The 23,213-nt window shown below is 44.3% G+C and overlaps 1 protein-coding gene across 6 annotated transcripts in view; it reads right to left on the reverse strand.

Annotated features, from left to right (window-relative positions):
• The window catches only part of ints1 (integrator complex subunit 1), a 40,298-nt gene continuing 17,085 nt past the window's right edge, over window positions 1-23,213 (reverse strand). For all 6 annotated transcript variants that reach the window (XM_028455069.1, XM_028455068.1, XM_028455067.1 and 3 more), the window contains 23 exons: window positions 21,093-21,204; window positions 20,294-20,452; window positions 20,025-20,171; window positions 19,853-19,951; window positions 19,528-19,652; window positions 19,200-19,454; window positions 18,320-18,473; window positions 18,108-18,239; window positions 13,698-13,866; window positions 13,323-13,449; window positions 12,832-12,947; window positions 12,666-12,753; window positions 12,325-12,575; window positions 8,479-8,608; window positions 8,234-8,367; window positions 7,188-7,380; window positions 6,952-7,076; window positions 6,757-6,866; window positions 6,568-6,681; window positions 695-765; window positions 523-614; window positions 337-446; window positions 1-243 (listed from right to left, as the gene is read on the reverse strand). In XM_028455069.1, coding sequence (XP_028310870.1) covers window positions 128-243; window positions 337-446; window positions 523-614; window positions 695-765; window positions 6,568-6,681; window positions 6,757-6,866; window positions 6,952-7,076; window positions 7,188-7,380; window positions 8,234-8,367; window positions 8,479-8,608; window positions 12,325-12,575; window positions 12,666-12,753; window positions 12,832-12,947; window positions 13,323-13,449; window positions 13,698-13,866; window positions 18,108-18,239; window positions 18,320-18,473; window positions 19,200-19,454; window positions 19,528-19,652; window positions 19,853-19,951; window positions 20,025-20,171; window positions 20,294-20,452; window positions 21,093-21,204 — 3,129 coding nt within the window. In that variant the 3' untranslated portion in view covers window positions 1-127. The remainder of the gene's footprint in view (window positions 244-336; window positions 447-522; window positions 615-694; window positions 766-6,567; window positions 6,682-6,756; window positions 6,867-6,951; window positions 7,077-7,187; window positions 7,381-8,233; window positions 8,368-8,478; window positions 8,609-12,324; window positions 12,576-12,665; window positions 12,754-12,831; window positions 12,948-13,322; window positions 13,450-13,697; window positions 13,867-18,107; window positions 18,240-18,319; window positions 18,474-19,199; window positions 19,455-19,527; window positions 19,653-19,852; window positions 19,952-20,024; window positions 20,172-20,293; window positions 20,453-21,092; window positions 21,205-23,213) is intronic.

Here is a 23,213-nt window from a genome sequence, read left to right on the forward strand (position 1 = left end):
GCTGATGTCGGTGAAGAAGAGCTTCTGCAGTGGCTTTTATTGTGAAGTTAATCATGTTTCATGTTGTTGAAATGGGAATGGATGAAGCTGGTTTCAATCAATGATAGATTCAATTTCTACTTTGTTGTTATGTCGTTGCTTCCATGTGAAGGACTTTCATGGACTCTGAGATCATTGCGGTGGTGTCAATTTGTCCATAAATACCCACCAAGAAAGCCTTGTGGAGCAGGATGTCTGCATGCTCTGAGGAGAAAAGTCAAAAGAAATGTTTAGATTCTACATGAGGGAAGTGATCTGACAAATTGTTAAAATATAAACGCATTAAAGCCCCCAAACCTTGACAAAGAAGGACGTATTCTGGAAGATTCCTGAGAGCTGTCTGCACCACATCAAAGTTCCCGCTGCCCATACAGTACATGAAGGTCGGGAGGAAGTCTGTTGCCAAGCTGCAGCACAAACGACAGTGATACGTAAGCAAAGAGGTGCTTTAACAAAGTGTTCCTCTGTGTGATCTAACAGTACCAGGGGTTATTCTGGATGCACCGAAGAGCCAGACTGAAGGCCATGTTGCGACACAGCTCCTCAGATGAGGTCATGAGTCTCTGCAGATCATTCTAGGAACAGCAGCACAAAGCCATGATCAGCACAGACCTTTTTCTTTCCTCTCGTCTTGTGTCTGTTGCTCATGACTCACAATGAAGTACTGTATGATCTCTGGACTCCTCCTCGACTTCTCGTCCACTTCTGTCAGCACCTCCAACACATCTGCAGCACAAAGAGGACAGAATAAATCCTCATTGTGGTAAAAACACAACCTTTTTTGGATTGTTTGAATTTCTGACGACCCAAAAGACATTTTTTTCTGGAATTACTTTTTGATCATGTTTGTTATACTGTATAGCAGACATAGGCAACTGGCAGCCCGGGGGCCAAAAAATAACAAAAACACACATAATGACTCAAAAAACAGAAAAAAGGCAACAAAATTTCGCCATATTGACAAAAAAACAGGCAAATGAATTTGAAAATATATAAGTTGTCTAAAATCTAATAAAAAACAAATAAAGAAAACCCTTTGTTCTTTCCTGTATTAATGCTCAGATTGGTCATTATTCTAAATGCTTACATAAATGTGATAATGTAGCCCTCGGATCAGATAATCACATTTTTGTGGGGGCCGCTCTGATAGAAGTTGCCCATCTCTGCTGTATAGGGTCAATAACGTGACACCTAAATATTCTGTACAACTGCATTTACTTTAGTTAAAAAGGGTTTAAATGCATAAAAAGATACCAAATATGTAGTAACTTAGTATATATGCTCTCATTTAGACTTTTTTTGTTTATTGCAATTTCATTATTCAAAGTGTCAACATATCATGTGGTGAGACTGCCAGAATTACTACATTTATTCAAATTTATTTTCTGCCCTATTTTAGTAATAATAATAATAATAATAATGATAATAATAATAATAATAATAATGGCTTGGATTTATATAGCGCTTTTTTCGATGAGACTCAAAGCATGCACAGAAGTCCAGTATAATACTTCCAAGTAATTCTATTTTTATTTTCATCATCATTTTCAAGCATACCTTCCTAGATGATGAACATTTATGGAAATATCTGCAGTGAAAATCCTTATAGAGTACATCATTGACTTTATTACAAATACAGAGTAGCCAGGATTAGTGGTAAGTTGTGCTAACTCGTATTTGATAACCGCATTTTTATTATTAACTTTGGGTTATGTATATAACCCTGGTTCTATGAGTAATATGAGTGAGATGTCTCACTATGGGATGCAACCTCTGTCTGCATTCCTCAGAAGCATTTATTTCAATCTGCCAATCCTGATTGGCCGGTGAAGCGCGTCTGTCTGCTAGGGGGAGAGCCACCTCCTATAAAAGGAGGATGCGGACAGACACGCCCCATTCAAATTAAGCACCTCTTCTCCTTGTTCGAGCAAGAAGGGTCGTCTGGTGAGACATCTCACTCATATTACTCATAGAACCGGGGTTATATACATAACCGCACTGCACGTTTTCTTCCCCTGCAAACAAGTCCACCTCGGCCCGTCCGTAACGGGCCCACAGCTGCCGCACCACCTCTGGGTGCAGCATCCATTTCCCGTAAAGCGGTGAACCCCTGGATAACAGGTCGGCACCCACGTTCATGACCCCCGGGACGTGCGTCACCCTCAGCAAAAGGAGACGCCCAACACTCCACAGGATCAGTCTGCGTGCCAGTGACAGCAACCGACGAGAGTACACCCCGCCCTGACGGTTGATGTACGCCACCGCCGTGGTATTGTCCATCCCCACCAGGACATGATGTGGATCAGCGAGAGGAACACCGCTGACAGCTCCAAATAATTTATGTGAGCGCGCTGGAGGACCGCATTCCGAAACCCCTCACATCCCCGCCCTCGTAGGTCCCACCCCAGCCTGTTAAGTTGGCGTCCGTTGAGACCACCATCCTGGATGTAACGATGCTCATAGGCACCCTGTCCGTCAGGAAGCCCGGGGCACGCCAGTGGCGCAGAGCTGAGCCGCACTTTGGCGTGACCAAAACCCTTTGTGCGCCATGACGCACAGAATCCAGCCCATGTGAGGCCACCCACAGTTGGAAATTCCTCATGTGAAGGCGACCAAGACGGATCACGAAGATTGCCGAAGCCATCAACCCGAGTAAACGAAGACACAGTCTGAAGTGAACAGCCGTGCCCGCCCGAAACAACCTGAGACAAACCCCGAACGTCTTTACCCGCGGTGAAGGGCACTGAGCGCAGGGGCAGACCTCGGAAAATTATTTCCTGTGTAGGGGACACCACACTCTTATCTGCATTTACCACAAATCCCAGATTTGACAGGTGATCCAACAGAATGCACGTGTGCGCCCTGGCCTCCACCTCCAATTGTGCCAAAAGCAGCCAATCGTCCAGGTACGTAGGATTCCGGACCCCCCTCGTTTGGGGACCGGAAAGTACCTGGAGTAGAAACCCTCCCGAGACCAGGCGGGAGGCACCACTGAACTCATGGGGCGACTCCCTGAGGGCTCGAGAGTGATTCACGCTGGTGAAACGGGGAGGGAGAGATGCAAACTGCAGTCTGTAACCCCTCGATATGGTCCGTAACACCCAAGACAGGGTTGCGAGCGCTCTTCATCTCTCTGTCCTCATGCAGAGAGATGTCAAGCGCTCCGGTGCACCCACTGAGAGAGGCTCCGTACAGGGAGCGATGGCGCCCTCTCTCGGAGGCAGACCGGGGAGCCCAAAAGGGGCGTGACGACGCCCCCTGTCTGAGGCTGCCCGTGTAGCCTGAGGCGGCCCAACTGCACAACGGTGGAGCCCCCTCACTGCAACAGGCCTTACGCGCAGTTGCGCCCCTGCCGGTGGAACAGAGCACACACCGCTCGCTCCAGGGGACAGGGTGATGACGGGGGAAACCGCCATGCCCGAGCCTCCCTGCGAGTGGGAATAACGGGACCCGCCACCACTCTGCTTATTGATGCAAACTTTGCTTTCACATGACGTGCCCCTGGCCTTTGACCTAGGAGCGTGAGCGATGAACACATCACTCTGTTTTGAACATGTGTGTGGGTGCTTGCTTGTGGACATGCGGGGGGGGGGGGGGGGGGGGCAACAGCCAAACGTCCTGCGGAACCAGTCTGTCTGTCCTGAACAGCAGAGGGCCAAACCTTGGCAGAGGGCAGGACGGGACAAGAACAACTCAAAAACGCACCAGAGAAAGCAAGGAAGACAAAGCTAGAGAACAAGGGAACATAAGAAGCGTGGTCAGATAGTCTTCTTCTTCCTCCTCGACTGTGTGCGCTGAGCCGGTTGTGTCGGCGCAGCAGCAGCTGTCGGAGCTGCAGGGTTTCCGCGTCAGGTGGGCGGGCCTCGATGAGGCTGTGACGGAGCACAGTCCCCCGTGGTCCCTTTGAAGCAGCCTGAGGGAAAGCCCTTCTTCACACTGGTGGAGATGTGAGCGGGGGTTTCCTTGGGAGGCAGAAACAGAGAGCCTCATCGTCCATGACAAAGCGGAGCCGAAAATCCCTTGTGGAATAACGGGGGCATCCAGGATGACACTTTTCTGACAGTTTGGCCAGGTCGAGCCAGCGGGCCCGCTCCTGGATTACCATGTTACCCATCACCTTCCCCATGGCCTGCGCAGCGCAGTGCTGGGTGTGGAGGCACACATTGGCAACCGTGGATATCTCCTCTACCGTCACCGGGTCTTGAGACAGGGAGAAATCCTCGGCCTGATAGGCAGTGAGGAGAGAGAGAACATTCAGCGCCCTGACTGAGAGAGCAGCGGTTGCATATGTCCTACCGGACAGGTCTGACTGGAGACAGTCCGCTCTGGACCGTAACACTGGCCTCCGAGGGGACACAGCGGGCTGTCGAGGGAGCAGGTGAGCCGCAAAGAGGGGCTCCAGCATGCAAAGTAGGCCGAGGCTCTCCATTGCCTCACAGTCCAGGGATGAGGCACCTGACACAGGGGTTTTCCCCATGATTGGGCGGTCCTTTCAGGGGCACGTCACATCAATGAGCAGCTCTGGAAAAACAGGGAGGACCTGTCTCAAAGCAGTGTGCGAAAAGGGAAACTTCTTCCCCTTGTAGCGGGACCTGGTGGTTTCAGTCACTACGGTGGGCCACGGAATGGCAAGCCATCAGCAGAGCCTCTACCACACCGGCCTCTCCAGGGACGTCATGAGGAGGGAAGAAGTCCTGCTCGGACAGGCCAATCTGGCATGCCAGCCTCCTGTGCATTGAACGCAGCGCAGTGCCGGCACGAGCCCGGAGACTCGACTGCCATATAGGCATAATCCAGACACAGGCAGGTGGGGCAGACTTCGTGCTTGTCTTTGGCTGAGATTTTACCCCCACATGAACAGAGGCGATCCCCAGAGCATCTCGCTCCCTCGGTGAGAGGAGTTTTAGTCTCCATCACCACGTGGCGCAGTCAGGAGAGCAGGTGGCTTAGCTACCACAAGGTTGCTAGCACAGGTGCTAGCAGGGACGCAGGCCAATGTGTGCTGGACCATCTGAGACGTCGAGGACAACGTTGAATCCTTTTGAGACGGCAGCTTTCGCTGTAGTCCGAAGCTAGGGTACCGCAGCACCAAGATCTGGAGCCGGGCTCCACACTTTTGTGAGAGCCCAGAGGGATGACCGACATGCGCACGGGCCCGTAGGCGCCAAGGGCAGTGGGACCAAGACAACAGCAAGGTGTGTTTAGGTCAACGCACCGGCCTTGCAGCAAGTGAAAGAGCGGCTGGGGACCAACGTGTGCCGGAGCAACAGCGATGGAAGGAGTCGTCAGCTGGAGCCGAGGCTCGGAGGTTTAGCACCTTCGGCAGCGAAGGACAGCACCTTCCAAGCAAAGCAAGGTAAGAGCTGTATTCTACCCACTTCTTGACCAGTTGTGGTCCAGAGCAGGCGCTAGTTCTGCCAGAATTTGGCGACTGGAATAAAGAGAATCCGCCTGTGGACAGTTAAGCTGGCAAAGAGAAACGCGAGATAGCTGAGACGAGAAGAGGTGGAGGTGGGTCTCCCCCTAGCGGACGGACGCGCTTCACCGGCCAATAAATGCTTCTGAGGAATGCAGACAGAGGTCGCATCCCATAGTGAGACAACTCACGAAATATTATGAAATAGAACAACGCATATTATATATACAGTATATATATATATATTAATTTCTCCACACTGGTCACGAGACTGCCTTAACTGTTTACACAACACAAAAAGCACAACATCACATTGCACTCTCATCTTAAAACAGTCGACCCATCCCCACCCCTTGCATCGTCCTACCCTGACTCCGTCTTCCCTGCTCCCACCCCCCTCACCCAGGTATAACACTGCCCTTTCTTTTCATATTCTCCCTTCAATTAAGTTTTTCTTACCCATAGAGATGGCTGGTGATGGTTACAATTATACAATAAAATAAATCCATTCATTTAATTGCAAAAATTAAAACATGCATTGCTGTCGCAAAAAAAATTACACTACATATAGTGTTGACCTTCGACAGCATGCGCAGTAGGGTGGTTCAATAAATATATTTTCACCAAATTTTGCCAGATCCTGTTTTTCCTTGTTCCAATTCACATTGTAAGCATCTGTTACCAAAAATAGAGTCATTCGATGCACAGTTAGGGGTGGCAGTTCTTTACTTTTAGTATTTGAACTGTTCTAATGTTCTTACTCATTTAGTATTAATAAAGGGATAAACTATCAATGACCATAATTGTCTTTATATTGTTCAAGTTTCTGATATCTGTGAAAGTTACGCATTCTTTTGTTGAGCAATAAAAACTGTGAATACGTAAGTAAAGCGTGCCACCCTTCACGGACGCTATATAGGCTCAGTGTTTGGCACAGATGTTCAAACTATCAATAGGAACAAGGTGAAATGCAATCTGGCAAAACTTTTTTATACCATTATATTGTGAACCACCCTAATGTGCAGACAAAATTTTTAAAAAAAACACGCAAAACACTGGTCTAAAGAGTTAAGATGGCTGTGAAAAAGTAACATTAGGAAATTGTTTTTCACCCTCGACCGCCTCTCCTCTGGATATTTTTTTCTGGTACGCCGTCATGTCTGCAGCACTCAGTGAAAATGGGGCTGATATGTTGACCAGAGGCAGTGAACCTGTGGACAAGTCGTCTAAAGAAGGAAAAGTCATGTTTAGAGGTTCAAAATGGCAATACTCCTGTTACTGATGTTAACAACTGTGTTTACCATCCTTCTCCTCTGCTGTAAACTGAGCAGACGAGCTCTTCACAGGCAACGTGAGACCAGCAAGTAGAGACTTCAACTGCACCTGGTCAGGATTCTCAGCACACATGCTCCTGAAAGCACAATATCAAACACATGTGAACGAGATGTTCCCAGTGAGGCTGTTTAAATGCAGCCAAACTAATAGTTTCCGCTCACTGTAAGATGTCAGAGTGCCTCTGTAGATAGGGAATGGCTGCTGTGGCGTCATGTGTTATGTACTTCTGTGTGAACTGCAGAAACTTGTTCATGAACACTAACGGTGAACGCGTCCTCTGAAAGTTCTACAAACACAAAAACATGATGAAATTTGTATTTGTGCAAGATCAAAACATGTTTTAAAGTCTCATCCTAATCATCTCAGGAAGGTTGAACAGCATGGGTATGTTCCACACCTTCAGAACTTTCATAAAGGAGAGAAGACAGTCCTGCAGCGCCCTCTGGTGGTCGTTGTGGAAAACGAGCGGCTGCAGCAGCTCCAGGATGGCCAGAACATTGCTGAAGAAAGTCATGTGATTCTGCTGACGAAACTCCTGTGGGTTTAAATGCATGCGGCCTTGGAGAAGACCAGCAATCATGGGAAGGTGTCTGCAGTGGGTGGGGGGAGGGGGTTAAAAACAGTCACCATCTCATCTATAGAGATAATTCATGGTGACACTTTAAGTTTTATATTATAGCCTGACATTAAGCCGTCATTATTATGACATGACACCTGTCATTAGCATGAAGAAGGTGTCATGAAGGCTGTCATTGGGTCATTTTTTACCCTAACCCTTCGTTACCCTAACCCCTAATACTAACGCCTAACACTATACCTATACCTAAACCCACTAGATCCCTCCACCTAACTCAAAAAATGCCAACATAGCTCCAAAGGTGTCATAATTTAGCAAACAATACTTAAAGAGTAACTAAACCCCTGCTTTCTCCTGACCAGCCACGAGGAGGGAAATTTAAAAAAATGCCTTGATTATGGGTGGGGCTCCTGGAGCAGTTAAGACACGCCCAGTCTATACCATAAAATCTCCAATGAACAATTTATGCTATGCTAACTAGCTACTTATTATTCAGTATAGCTCTCTATTGACTCTTCTCTCAATCCAAACTACTCACCACAGATTGGCGAGCCGACAGGTGATAGGTTTTATAAATGAGGTGGGGCTAACAGTGCCATATGCCAAATTGAAATACTTTGACTAAAATGTTGATAGTTGAAACCAGGATCAATCAACAGCACTACTTCATACCCAAATACATTTGTATTCAGCAGAAAAAAGGGGTTTTGGGGTTTAGTTACTCTTTATAGGCAGCCTTCATGACACCTTAATCATGCTAATGACAGATAATGACAGCGTAATGTCAGTCTTATGTATAAAACGTCAAGTAAAGTATTACTGAATTAATTGTTAGATCAGTTAAATTGATGTTGTTTCGTTTTCACCTGAGTAAGAGAACGGGGTGCGATACAGCCAGCTTCCTGCAGGCCAGGTTGGCGTCAGACACGCGGCCTTCAGCTGACTTTGAATCTGCAATATCAGCGAGCAGCGTGACCAGGCGATGGACCAGGATGTCCAGCTGTCAATCAGAGATTGATCCAGTTTATCCACATCAGCCAAAGGCTCACTAATATTTCAAGTGGTCATGTTAAGTTTCTTTAAGAAGTAGCTTGTCTTTCAACATGTTTACCTTGCAACTCCTGCTGTCTGCAGCCCCCCCACATCTAAAGGTTCCCTCAGGCAGCGTCACATGCTGGATCACCTCCGGGTAGTGCAAGTAGATCTGCAGCAGCAAGTTCTGGCACCGCTTACTCATCGAACTGAGAGCAAAGAGCATTACAGTCAGAATGGATGGCGTGATGTTTGATTTTTTAATGCTTTAAACCAGCGATTCTCAACTGGTGGGTAGGGATCCAAAGGTCCGTCACGGATCTGTACTGGGTGGGTCGTGGACAAAAATAAATAAATACTTAATGTCTCATGTTGGACGATCTTTTATTTTGAAAGAAACTTTTCTTTTGACAGGCATGCTGTGAAATGGATGTTGCACAGGAAAACATATAGATTATATGTGTGGGTTTTCCACAGCTATTTTTGAAAAACTAATTTTTGATTGGTCCAATTCTAAAAGAGTAATGACCACGGCAAAATGTGAGTCGCAAGCTGAGACCAGTTGAGAACCCTTGCTTAAAACAATGAAGAATAAACTATTAAGCACTGGTTATTAAAAAAGGCAGGACAGTTCCTGGAGTCAAATAGCTAAAGTTTACACTGACTGAATACAGATGAACTGAAAAACAATGTTTGAAATATGTCTTTTAATGGGTTTCTGTGTCATATGCACGCCATCGCTGAACCCTAAAACTATGCAGTAATTAGTTTACTGTTGGTGCTTCCACAAAATGTATATATTTTGTAGGTGTTTCCTGATCCCACTTCTTCACTTACGATATGATACTGATATTGCAGGCTTGGGTATTGGCTGATCCCCATATCAATCAATATAATAATAAAAAATAAAAAAAATAAATTAATAAATAATAATAATAATAATAATAATAATAATAATAATAATAATAATGCGTTGGATTTTATATAGCGCGCAATCATTTACAGAATTAAGTCATTATTCTTTCACTCCACACTTAGTGGTGGTATCAGCCTGAATCATACATACTTTTATGATTTTTTTGTAGGGTCTAATGATAGAAAAGCACTTATATAATCATTGAATGATGATATAATGATATAACCAATCACATCTGACTTTTCTGCTGATATCAAGCTGATTTTTATATCAATATCAAATCAGGTACCCCTAATATTTTGGACTATTTCATGCTCCCGAATTAAGTATGCTTTCTTAACTTTAGGATTATTGTAGTTTCACAGTGAGACTTTTGCTCTACTTTTATTCAAACACCCACATCTCATATAAAATCAGAGCCTAATTAGACTAATTGAAGTTTTTTTTTGTCTATGTCTACAACTAATACTAATTAATGTTGGTTAATACACACTGAGACGCAGAATGTAATTCAGGGGTATTTGCCTTCCAGCTACTGTGGTTAAATGAAATCCTCTTACTAGCTAAGGCTCTTGTCAGCCTCAAATGATGCACCCAACCTCAATGAGTTTATTAAAGCTACGCATTAAGCAAATCACAGTGACCTTGAACATGAGTAACAAGTTTTGCTGTTGTTTAGTTTGTGTGTGATTGGAATAAACAGCAGCGTTTTTGCTCTAAGCCATTATAAGAAAAATGCCTATCACACAAGCCGGTGTTTATTGTGCACTGGGCCAAAACCCTTTCAATCTCAACATGTTTTCATCCTGTTATGTTTCTACCAGTGACAATCCCAACAGTCGACTTAAAATACAGTAATTCTGAAGCTAATTTTGCTTGACCTTGGCTAAAGTTTCCTCATTAAAGCAGTTTAATAGCCGCAGACAAGTGCATGAACGGAGGGTCTGCCTCCACAAAGAGTTGCACCCTGATCTCTGACAGCTAAGTCAGAGCAGGAATCCACAACACAGGCTACTTTAGAGCTCCAGCATTAATCCTCTTGCATTGATTATAATACTCTGAGCTTTTAAAGAGATCACTGTACAGAGGACTTCTGCTGGTTTTTAATTTCACACCAATAGACCTCATTATTGAGTTTTTCCCATCCACAGCATTGTGGCTGATGCAGGAAGGCAGAGTGTATCTGCAGTGAGCAGAGTGTGATCCACCCCAAGTTTATCTGAACATCACCACATGGTGTTTAGTTTTTAGTACCAAAGGTTTCATAACAGAAAATGATTCAATGTATCAGAATAAAGCAATGAAACCTTACAGAGGTAAAGAGATGAGCTACACCAACATAAAACACGCTAGTTCACTCATGACTAATTTACTAAAATGCAACCCTGTTTGTAATGTTATTCAAGAGATCTTTAGTGTTTTAATAGTGTTTATATTATTAATACTACATATTCAGACTCGAGGAGGGAACCAGGGCTTTCCGCTGAAGCCACTTTCGACCGATGCAAGAACTTTTAAAAACCGATGGGAGCAGCTGCAGCAGTAGTATGAAAGCAAGGCAGTCCCCTAGCTTCCACACAGGTTACACCTGGTGCACGAAAACACCGACTACCTGGGTCTCCAGCGGGTGGAATTCAGACTCTACCCCGGAAAGATGCACATATCCAAGCACTTTTGTAAAACTGATGAGAGAAACAGTATCAAACCGACAGAACTCCTCTGATTCCACATTCCTTCTAACAAGCATTTAACTTGTGATTGTTATGTATTTTTTTCTGTATTTACCTTTAATATTGTTAGTTTCTTTTTTTTTTTAAATTTGTGTAGTTGTTTAAACATCTGTAAAGTGTCTGAGTTTTTGAAAAACGCTTATAAATAAAAATGTATCATCACTATTGATAATTGACTTTGTAATTGTAATTGGCATGAAAATTCTACAAATGTATAAATTACAATTTAATAAATGCAAAACTGTGGAGCCATGTTACAGTTCTATGGCTTACACATGTCGTTAACAATTATTAAAATATGCTTCATATGAAGTATTCTTATATTAACACCAATATTTTTCATTGAGTAGGAAGCCTAACAAGGAAACTAAAAGATGAGAAACAAATTGAATGAGAGTTAATATTAGGAGTGTGACAATAACTCGATACGGCGATATACCGCGATATTTTTCCGCACGATCGATTATCGATATGCTCCCTTTGAGTATCGATTTTTTTTATTTTTCATTTTTTCAAAACCTTTTCTGCTTTTTCACTAAAATGTGCAGGTACGTCTTCACAGAAATTTTTTCACTATTTGTTGAAGGAACAATATATTGTTTACTAGAATATTGCACTATTATGGTGTCACTGGTAAGAAAGACCCTATTTTTTGTTTACAGAAAGCACTACTGGAGATACTTATTCGTTTACATTGGTATGTTGACACTTATTTACAGAAATGTTGCACTAAAATATTGTCACTGTTCATAGGACACTTTTTCAATTTATTGTCTTTCAGAGATATAGAATAAAAATTTAATTTTTTCACTTAATCTTTTTTTCTTGTTATGTCATATATTATCGTAGATTGATTTTGGACCAATATATCGATAATCGCAGTATCGTCATATCGTGAGATAATCGTTATCGTGAGCTTTGTATCGTGTATCGTATTGTATGGTACCCAGAGGTTCCCACCCTAGTTAATATGTTTTAGTGTATTTTATAGCAAATTTAAAAAATTTGTCAAAACTGACTTGCTATCTAAAGCTAACACAAGAAGAAGTATTTATTAAAGCCTCAGTAATTGTGATTAATTATAATTGAAGTTTAGTAATTGAAAACCTAATTGTAATTGACTTTGTGGGTAATAATAATTGTATTTGGATAAACTTAATTGATCATGGATAATTGAATATGGAATTGTAACTGAATAATGTAATTGACCCCAATCCTGCAAGCCACTATAGCTCACACTATTGAAGCTGCTAGGACTAGATATTATTGAAGATCCTACCTGTCCTCCCATTTCTTGGTGCAATTGATGAGGTACTCTGACACTTTCTTGATGTTTTCCAGGTCTCCGCTGCAGTAGGAGTGAAGGAGGGGCAGCCTGGACTGGATGAGGGAGCAGGAAGCCTGATCTACACTGCTTTTGTCTTGCTGGGTGGTTTCACGACCATTAAGCTCAGACTCGGATAAGATCAGGTCCACCAGACTGATGAGCTCCTCTGAGCTAAGCTGTAGAACAAACTTTTCTGTTTTCTTCTGAGGAGACAAAAAGAAAACCATTAATGACATCTGGCCCAACAGAAGAATGTCTATGACTAAAATGGATGAGGGAGGTTTTCCGCATACTTGAGGGATCTTTTGGTCGCGTCCTTGCCAAATACGTGGAATGTGGCTACACGCCCACAGGAAGTCCAAGGCCGATGAGGGGTCCAGTCTAGAAGAAAAAGGCCAATACAGTGAAAAAAATCCTACAATTCCCAAAAAAGAAGATTTATCAAAAGGCCTCACATACTTATCATCTCTGTGCTTGCCGAGAAGGGCCCCGATACACTGCAGCAAAGTGGACCAGTTAGACTGGTGCGTGAGCAAGGCCAGAAGATAAGGCCTGTAGGCCGGTGTGCCTCGTGCCTGAATATGATAAAATAAAAATACTTCAATAAAATCAGACACGAAGAAAATGCTTTAGAGCAGGGGCGTCAAACTCATTTTAGTTCAGGGACCAAATATGGACGAGTTTGATCTCAATTGGGCTGCAAATTTTAGGCAGTAAAAGCAAACAGCATTAATTCAGCATTTATGGGCCCTAGTTTGTCCTTTCACATATTATAAGCATGTAAAGCACCTTCAAAGGATACCAGCCCTTCAGGATCTTCACTTTAAAATTTCTTGATTTTGAGAGCAATTTCTATTTAATTTGGTGAATTTTTGTGGAAAATTTTTAAGAAAATGCCTGAATTTTGGAAATATTAAGAAAATCCACTTCAGAGGATAATGTTATCCCACCTTATTGAGGGAGAACAGCAGCTTCTGTTGAAGGTCTGAACACACAGAGGTCACCTCTGGGTCGAGATGCTCCAACCAATCTACCAGCAGCCCAGAGCTCAGTCCAGACCTGGTCACCTCAGAGACACTGTCAAAGTCCAACAAAAAAATCCCATCAATCTCAGGTCCAGTTCATGGCAAATATGCTACATTTCTACACTTCCTAAATGTACAACTAGTCAATAAAGTACTGAATAATCCTTTGGAATTAAAGGTTAGATGCTTTTTGGGAGATTCATAAACAAGAACAGTCAACCTCAACTAATTTGATCAGATTTGCAATAACTTGGATAGCTGAGAACAGCCTTTAAGGCCAAACATAATTGGAGTGCTTACTTGTTGGTATTTGCTTCTATTTTTGCAGCTTGACCATCACTTTCCTGTAGGAGCAAGGAAATCACCATGGCAACCGGGCCTGCTGTCCCGTTTTGTGTGCTAACAGTCATGAGGAGAGACAGCAGCTCCTCCAAATACGGAGACTTCACCTCCATCAGCCCTTGTAACACTACGAAATGATGAAAGACATCAAAATGCACAATAAACTTTAAAAGTAATTGCAAAAAAAAACTTTAAACTAAAACTTTAGGTTATGTATATAACCCTGGTTCTATGAGTAATATGAGTGAGATGTCTCACTATGGGATGCAACCTCTGTCTGCATTCCTCAGAAGCATTTTTTTTCAATCTGACAATCCTGATTGGCCTGAAGCGCCTCTGTCGGCTAGGGGGAGACCCACCTCCTATTAAAAGAGGACGCGGACAGACGTACACCATTCAAAATAACCAGCTCTTCTCCTTGTTTGAGCAAGAAGGGTAGTCTGGTGCATCTCCGCCAGCCAATGCATGGCCGGCCACAGTGAAGCCACCAGGATCAGCGTGTGACTGCATTCCCTCACCCTGGACAGGGTGCCAACGAGGGGAACGCGTAAAAAAGCACGCGCGGCCAAACGTGCTCTACTGCGTCTACGCCGAGGGGAGCCTCCGTGCTGCATAGGGAGAAGAACATTGTGCACTGCGTGTTTTCTTCCCCTGCGAACAGGTCCACCTCGGCCCATCCGTAACGGGCCCACAGCTGCTGCACCACCTCTGGGTGCACCATCCATTTCCCTTAAAGCGGCACGCCCCTGGATAACAGGTCGGCACCCACGTTCATGATCCCCGGGACGTGTGTCGTTCTCAGCGAGAGGAGACGCCCAACACTCCACAGGATCAGTCAGCGTGCCAGTGACAGCAACCGTCACAAGCACAACCTGCCCTGACAGTTGATGTATGCTATCGCCGTGGTATTGTCCATCCTCACCAGGACATGATGTCCCCTGAGCGACGGAAGGAAGTGGATCAGCAAGAGGAACACCGCTGACAGTTCCAAGTAATTTATGTGAGCGCACTGGAGGACCGCATCCCAGCGACCCCTCACAGCCCCGCCCTTGTGAGTCCCACAGCCTGGCGTTCGTGGAGATCACCTTCCTGGAAGTGACAATGCCCATAGGCACGACAGCGGCGCAGAGCTGTGGCGCACTCTGGCATCACCAAAACCCTCCGTGCCCATGTGAGGCCACCCACAGTTGGAAATCCCTCATGTGAAGGCGACCAAGGCAGATTACAAAGATGGCCTAAGCCATCAACCCGAGTAAACGAACACACAGTCTGAAGTGAACAGACATGCCCGCCCGAAACACGCCCTGAACGTCTTCACCCACTCCGGTGAAAGACACGCGATGAATGGCACTGAGCGCAGGGACAGACCCAGGAAAAGCATTTCCTTGGTCGGGGACAACCCGCTCTTTTCTGCATTCACCACAAATCCCAGATTTGACAGGTGATCCAGCAGAATGTGCGTGTGCGCACTGGCCTCCACCTCTGATTGTGCCAAAAGCAGACAATCATCCAGGTACGTAGCCAGGCGAATGCCCCGCCTCCTCAGCGGAGCGATCGAAGCATTCGTGCAGCGCACAAACACCTTCGAGCTCAAAAACAAGCTGAACGGGAGAACGCGGTACTCGTAACTTTTTGTGAGCGGGATATATTGGAACGTGGAAATATGCATCTTTGGGATCGACAGTCGTGAACCAATTGTCCTGTCATACCAGACACAGGGAGGAATGCGTGAGCATCCTGAAGGTGTACTTCCTGAGGTACTTCTTCAGGGCCCGCAGGTCCAGGATGGGACGGATTCCGGACCCCCCTCGTTTGGCGACTAGAAAGTACCTGGAGTAGAACCCATCCCGAGACAGAGCGGGAGGGACTACTGAGATCGCTCCCCTGCGCACGGGGATGTGAACTCCACCTGAAACACACGGGCTGACTTTGCGTGGGCCCGAGAGTGATTCATGCCAGTGAAATGGGGAGGGACAGATGCAAACTGCAGCCTGTAACCTTTCAATAACGTCCGTAACACCCAATCTCTCTATCCTCAGGGAGAGAGAAGTCAAGCGCTCTGGTGTTCCCACTGAGAGACACGGAGCAATGACTCCCTCTCCCGGAGGCAAACCAAAAGCAAGTGGAGAGCCCAAAAGGGGCATGACGGCGCTCCCTTTCGGAGGTCGCCTGCGCAGCCCAAGGTGATCCAACCACACAACGGTGGAGCCCCCTTGCGGCAGCGGGCCATACGTCACCAGAGGGCTCGTCCGCAGCACGGTGGAGCACTCTGCCTGTGGCCGCCCGACCAAGAACAGAGGATTCTCCCGCACAGCGGAGGAGCCTCCTATCGGTGGAACAGGAACGGACCCCCTGGGGCGAGCACGCACTGCTCGCTCCAGGAGAAAGGGTGATGACGGGGAAACCGCTATTCCTGACCAGGAGGGGGCCGGAGCCTCCCTGTGAGTGGGAATAACACGACCCGTCATCACCCTGCTTATAGTGGCAGACATTGCTTTCACATGATGCGCCCCTGGCCTTTGGCCTAGGACACACTCTGTTTTGAACATGTGTGTGAGTGCATGCTTGTGGACATGCAGCAGTGGGCAACAGCCAAACGTCCTGCGGAACCAGTCCGTCTCTCCCGAAAAGCAGAGGGCCAAGCCTTGGCAGAGGGGAGGACGGGGCGTGCAGCCCGAGACTGCACGGGTGAATGCAAAGGGGACGAAGCAAACAAAACAGAAAACAAGGGAACGTCAGTTTCGTCATCAGAGGAGAAGAAAGCTGTCAGGCAGTCTTTTTTCTTCCTCCTCGTCTGCGAGCACTGAGCAGGCTGTGCCAGAGCAGCAGCAGCCGCCGGAGCTGCAGGGATACTGGGCAAGGTAGGCGGGCCTTGTCGAGGCTGTGGTGGGGCCGGCTGGGGAAGGTCTTAAACTGCGGACCCTGGAGAGGAGTCTTGGGGAAAAACCCTTCATCGCAGGCACCTGACACGGGGTTTTCCCGGTGAACGGACGATCCTTCCAGGGACGAGCTACTTCCACGAGCAGCTCAGGACAGACGAGAAGGATTTGTCTCGCAGCGCCCTTCGAAAGAGGGAGCTTCTTTCTTCCCTTTGTAGCGGGACCTGGTGGTTTCAGTCACCCCAGCGGGCCAAGGAATGGCCAGCCGAGCCTCAGCACATTTACACACTTCCACCATGTCCAGGCTGGGAGGATAGGAGACAGGCATGGAGCCCTCCAATTCCTCCTGTGGGGCTACAGAGGTGGCATGAAGCCCGCCGCCTCCACGGGGACACCGTGAGGTGGGGAGGAGTCCTGCTCAGACTTACGTGCCAGTCTCCTGTGGAGGCTTTGTGTGTCAAACACAGCGCAGTGCTTACACGAGCCTGGAGTTTCGACCGCCATGCAGGCATGTTCCAGACCCAGGCAATTGGGGCAGACTTTGTGCCTGTTCTTTTGTGGAGATTTTACTGCCACATGGACAAAGGAGAGCTCCAGAGCATCCCGCTCCCTTGGTAAGAGAGGCCTCAGCTTCTACCACCGCATGACGCAGTTAGGAGAGCAGGTGGCTAGCTTACGCTACCACGAGGCAGCTAGCACAGGTGCTAGCAGGGATGCTAGGCCAACATGTACTGGACCGTCTGAGACGTCTAGGACTGATGACAGCATGGTGTGCTGAGGACAACGCACTGGCCTTGTGGCAAGGAGATGCAGCGGGGCTAACACTGGAGTGAAAGAGCCGCTGGGGAAAATCGTGAGCCGGAGCAACAGCGTTGGAAGGAGTTGTCAGCCGGATCTGAGGCTCGGAGGTTCACTACCTTTCGGCAACGAAGGGCAGCACCTACCAAGCAAAGCAAGGTAAGAGCTGTATTTTACCCACTTCTTGACCAGTTGTGGTCCGGAGCAGGCGCTAGTTCTACCAGCGTCTGGCGATTGGAATAAAGATAATCCGCCTGTGGACAGTTAAGCTGGCAAAAAAAAAAAAAGCGAGATAGCTGAGAGGAGAAGAGGTGTTTGAATGGTGCGTGTCTGTCCGCATCCTCCTTTTATAGGAGGTGGGTCTCCCCCTAGCGGACGGACGCGCTTCACCGGCCACTCAGGATTGGCAGATTGAAATAAATGCTTCTGAGGAATGCAGACAGAGGTTGCATCCCATAGTGAGACATCTCACAAAATATGATAAAACAGAACCCCAGATTCATTTGATCCAGTAAAAATGGCTTTTTTTTCTTTACACCTATGCATTTCTAACTCATTTTAAAAGTGAAATATCAAAGTGACTATTAACATTGTACCCTTTAGGCTTCCCTGCCCTATTGGTTCATCTTTCATTCACATTATCAAAATATTTCAAAGCACCAACATATTCATATATACTGTATAATGATACCTTTGCTGATCAGTTCAGCCTCTGCATTACATCTCTCTCCAGCTTTCAGCATTGCCATGACAGCCCTCAGTGGCACTTCAATATCTCTGTGGTAAGCCAAAGCCTCAGCCAGAATGAAAAATCCTGTGCACACTGCAGACAGCAACACGTGGTACTCATGGTTTTCATCTCTTCATAAAATGAACGAACCAGCATCTGAAAAGACCGCTCACCATCACTGTGCCTGTGTGAGTTCTGACCAGCAAAGGATTTAAGCAGAGTCTTCAGTGGACCTCCCTCCAGAGTGGGATTGTCTAACCAGATCAACATCTCAACAATGACTTTGAGAAACAGGGAGGAGAAAGTGATGTCCTGGGACACAAGACGCTATAGGAGAACAGACAAGAAGCACAGGAGTAAAGCATTAACAGGTGCTTAATATAGATGCCTACAATACAATGTGCTGAGTCTAACTCAGGCTTGGACAACTGGTGGCCCACAAGCTAGTTTTGTACAGCCCCCAAAGTAAATATACAAAATCATCTCAAAAACACACAAATTTATAGAATATATAAAAAAGACAAACAAATACACAAGATGACTACAAATAAATAATAAGCGACCAAAAAACGCAATACAACGCAAAACAGCAACAATAGACAAAAACAGCAAAAATACACAAAAACCGGCTAAATTCCTTCAAAAAACATACAAAAACAGAACAATTCACAAAAGGGACAATACAAATATACAAAAGGGACAAGAAATAAATAACTGAAAAATATACAAAAAAAATACAAAATGACTCATAACACACAAAACAAAAATATACAGAATGACAGAAATATACAAAACAAGAAATATGTGCAAAATTACACCAAAAACACACTAAGGAACAGCAAAAACACACAGAATTAAAACAAAATATACAAAAAATGACAGAAAAACAGTCAATAACAAAAACACACTAAACTCTTTGTTCTTTCCTGTATTAATGCTCCCATTGGCAAATGTTTGGTTATTGGTTAATGTTGATACTGTGGCCATTGAAATAGACAGTTTTGTGGCCTCCACTGTGATAAAAGTTGCCCATCTCTGGTCTCCATTTTGTACCTGGTAAAGGTGAAGCTGTCGCATTAGAGGGCAGGACAGAGCGTGGCTGTGGTGCATTGACATGACGATGGAGCCTGCGTGGGCTGAGGTGAGCAGAGCTGCGATGGCTTGGAGCAGTCGAAAAGCCAAACCTCCCTGCTGTATCTGACCCTGCTTGGCGCACATGAGTTCTTTAGCCAAAGCCTGTTGTAGAGCCAGAGAGAGCTGAGGGGAAGAAGAGCCATGCCAGCGAGAATCCCCCTTCAATGGGAAGATCTGTGAAACACACAAAGTACAATGAAAACTTCAAATCAAAATACCAGTCGGACAAAAAACTAACGGGTCCTACCTGAAGTAACATTCCAGTGAGATCATCATCAGGGCTGACAACAGGAAGATGACTGGCCCCTCTCATTTTTACAGAGCTATGGGGTGTCTCCATGGTAACTTTGACCTTACTTGATTCACATGAATCTATCAGGAAACACATAATCAGGAGTTTGTGCCATCTTAAGGAAACTGTTTAATTGTTTTATTTCATACGTTGTAGTGCAAAGAGATGTTTAACACTCAAAATATGAACGACAAAATAAAGAATTCATCTTTAAGATGGAAATGTGTACTAGAGTGTAAAAAAACTGAGAAGAATTCAGTTAGAGGGAAGATTTTCTGACCTCTGCGGGGAGGAAGAGAAGAACTAAGTAGCGTGTGGAAAGTGTGCCCCCCAGTGGCTCCTCGCTCATGCTGCACCTCGACCAAATGGGCCATGTAATCTGTTGACATGAGAAGAAAATGATTTGAAGAGAATGTTTACTTTCTACAGAAAAGACTGTGTGGATTTCTTACGCTTATCCATGATGTTTTCCTCCAGTGATTGTGGATCGTGGGACACAGCCTGGTCCAGGTACTGAAGGAGTTTGCTCATGCTAGATACTGGAATGCCAAAAGATTGAACAAACAGCAGAAGCTGTTGTGGCTCCAGGTCTTGTAATGCTGCAGGAAACGTATGCATAAGTTTATATATATATATATATTAAAAAAAGGTTAAATAGCTTGGAGAACAATTGTTTTTTTTTTGTTTTTTTTTTAGTTTTTTGCATGATGAAATGTTGTACCTGCATCGACCAGTCGAGACACCTCTGACCTAATCATCCTCAGTTTCAACCAATCAGGAAGCAGCAGAGCTTCCTCTGAGGTGTCGACCAAGAAGGCGGTGGGGAGAGGCTTTTTGTTAGGAAACCAAATGTCCAAAAGAGTGTAGAAATCACTCTCTCCTGTAGAAACAAACAGTGACAAATGCATTTTAAAGTTTGCTTTAGTGAAATAGTTCCTGGTCATGATGGTGAACAGTAGGGGTAGGAATACACAGGGTATGATACATGGTTCACAGTGCCAATGTTATCATGATGCAGCGATTCAAGGATAATTAATATATTACGTGAAAATCACATGATACATTTTTTGATGTCTCAAATATTTCAGTTTCACAGAATCTAAATACTAAACAAAAAGTGCACAAAGACTAAGTTTAGTGCTTTTAAAAGTAAGACAAACATGCAGGTTTTGTTTTATTTGATTAAATAAACTGTCCTGTCATCCCTAAGCCCTTTACCCATTAATTTCTTCCTTTCTAAAGGCGTAACACTGCTTTTTCTCTTTACATCTATCCTTCTAATAAAGTTTAGCTTACCCTTCCTAAGGGTGGACTGGTGACGGTCACAAAACATTTATACAAGAAAAAAAACAATTGTTGCGAAAAGACTGCATTACATGGAGTGTCAAACTAAAATGAAAAATGCAGACATCAGGAAGAAAATGAAAAAAAGAAACTGATATTTAGCATTAGCATATTATTAACGTATCACATGTGGAAGATATGGATTTTTCTGTCCCACCCCAAGTGAAGGGGCTTACCTTTGGGTGGCCCCAGAGTCAACAAGATAACCATTGCATGGACCACAAGAATGTGCATGGTGGCCGTCTCTCCAGTTGTCCATCGCAGAAAAACTTGGTCCTGAGACTCTGACTAGTAACAGCAAACACAAAAGCGTCATTATTTTTTTTAATTTAACTTAGTTTTTATTTATTTCAGCCAACACAGTACAGGAAGAAAATGTAAAGTTTCTCTACTACATAACCATCTTGGAATCTGTAAACTTCAGATTAAAAATAAAAATAAAAACAAAGCAAGCAAAAACAAAGAAGCAACATGGTATAGCAATACATAAAACAACAATAACAACACGGCAAGCACCCAAGAGGTTAAACCAGAAAATATGACAAAAATAATAAAATGTTAGCAATGGAGTTGTAGTTAGTCTTTAAGACTCATACAATTACATGTATACATGTCCTCCGTATATTGATAACATATATAAATTCCCTATAGAGTCATATATAAAGATACAAGGGTAAACAAAAATCTTAAGTACCAATGACAAACAACAAAAACAGTAGAAACAAAAGTACACCACAAATCTTTTCCATCAAAAACTTAGACACATGGTGCATAGTTAGTTTCCAGGAGTATAGGTAAAGCACATGGTGCAAGCACCCAAGGTGGCAGAGGAGACATTACCAACTACAGCTGAAAAACGGGCAGAGCGGGTCGCCATCTCGCAATGAAAATGTCTTTCTGGAGTCTTAAGTACTGTATGTAATTTCCTCCATATGATAGATGTCTTGGACTTTCTTAACCCAGATATCATAAGTAGTAAGTAATGGTCTGTTGGAAAACCACTTTCAATGTCTCAAATACTATTCTCCAGAATACACTCAACTTGGGGCATGTCCAGAATATGGTTAGCCACGTGTATTTCACACTTCCTCCAACAGAAGCTAGGATAAGTTTGTCCTATTTTCGACATTATTTCTGGAGTTCTAAAGAAACGAATAATCATCTTCCATTTGAATTCTCTTGATGTATTTATGTTTGTGACTGAGTGAGCTTCTGTACAAAATATCTTTCCAGGTGTCCTGTGCTATGACCATGTTTATCTCTCCGCCCCGTACCTCTGTCTAACTCTGTCCGAGCCATTTGCATTCATAGATAAAAATATGTTATATAATTTACCAATGACTTTCTTATGATCTTTCCCATTCTGTTTAAACATCAGAAACGTTTCTACGGGTGTAAGTTTTAGAAGTTTGTCCCACTCATTTTGTGTTGTCAAGAATGTTCTTAGCTGCAAATATTGAAAAAAGCCTGTCTTGAGGAGGTCATATTCATTTGTAAGCTGTTCAAATGTCTTCAACTTATCTACTTCCAATAGCTGGTGTATGTAACGCAGTCGATAATCTGTCCATCTTCTGAAACCTATATCTAATTTGTTAATTGTGAAGGACTTTATCAAGCCAATTCTTGTTAAAGATTAAATTAGCTTTGGTAGTCCAAATGCTGTCCTAATTTTATTCCATATTTCAAGCGTAGTGTTAGTCAAATCTGCCATTGCTTTGACAGGTGAATCAAGAAAAGGCAGAAACTGCAGGGGCTCTATACACATGCCTTTCTCAATGTTAAGCCAACGTGTGTGTGTGTGGCATCCTGCATCCACATGAACAAGAATCTCATTTGTGCTGCCCAAAAATAGTACTTAAAGTGTGGGAGTTTTAGAGCTCCATTTTGTTTCGACTGCTGTAATGTATTTAGATTTATCCTGGGACGCCTGCTATGCAAAACACATTTTTAAATTATTTTATCCAAATGGTTGAAAAAAGAATTTGGGATCTCTACAGGTAGCATCTGGAATGCATAATGTAATTTGGGCAGAACAATCATGCGAATACTTTCAACATGACCAAACAGAGAGAGGGGAAGTGCAGACCAATGCTCCAAGTCAGACTTGATACTTTAATTAATTTATTGTAATTAACATCAAATAAATTATTTAGAGATGGGGGTATATATATATACCCAGGTATTTAATACCTTTCTCAAGCCACTTAAATCTGCTTTTAGATTTTATACTTTGTGGGATTTTATTATTTATGTCCATAGCCTCTGTTTTATCGACATTCACTTTGTTTCCAGAATAA

This window comes from Gouania willdenowi, chromosome 8 (assembly GCF_900634775.1).
Source record: "Gouania willdenowi chromosome 8, fGouWil2.1, whole genome shotgun sequence".
In the NCBI taxonomy this organism is placed as follows: domain Eukaryota; kingdom Metazoa; phylum Chordata; class Actinopteri; order Blenniiformes; family Gobiesocidae; genus Gouania; species Gouania willdenowi.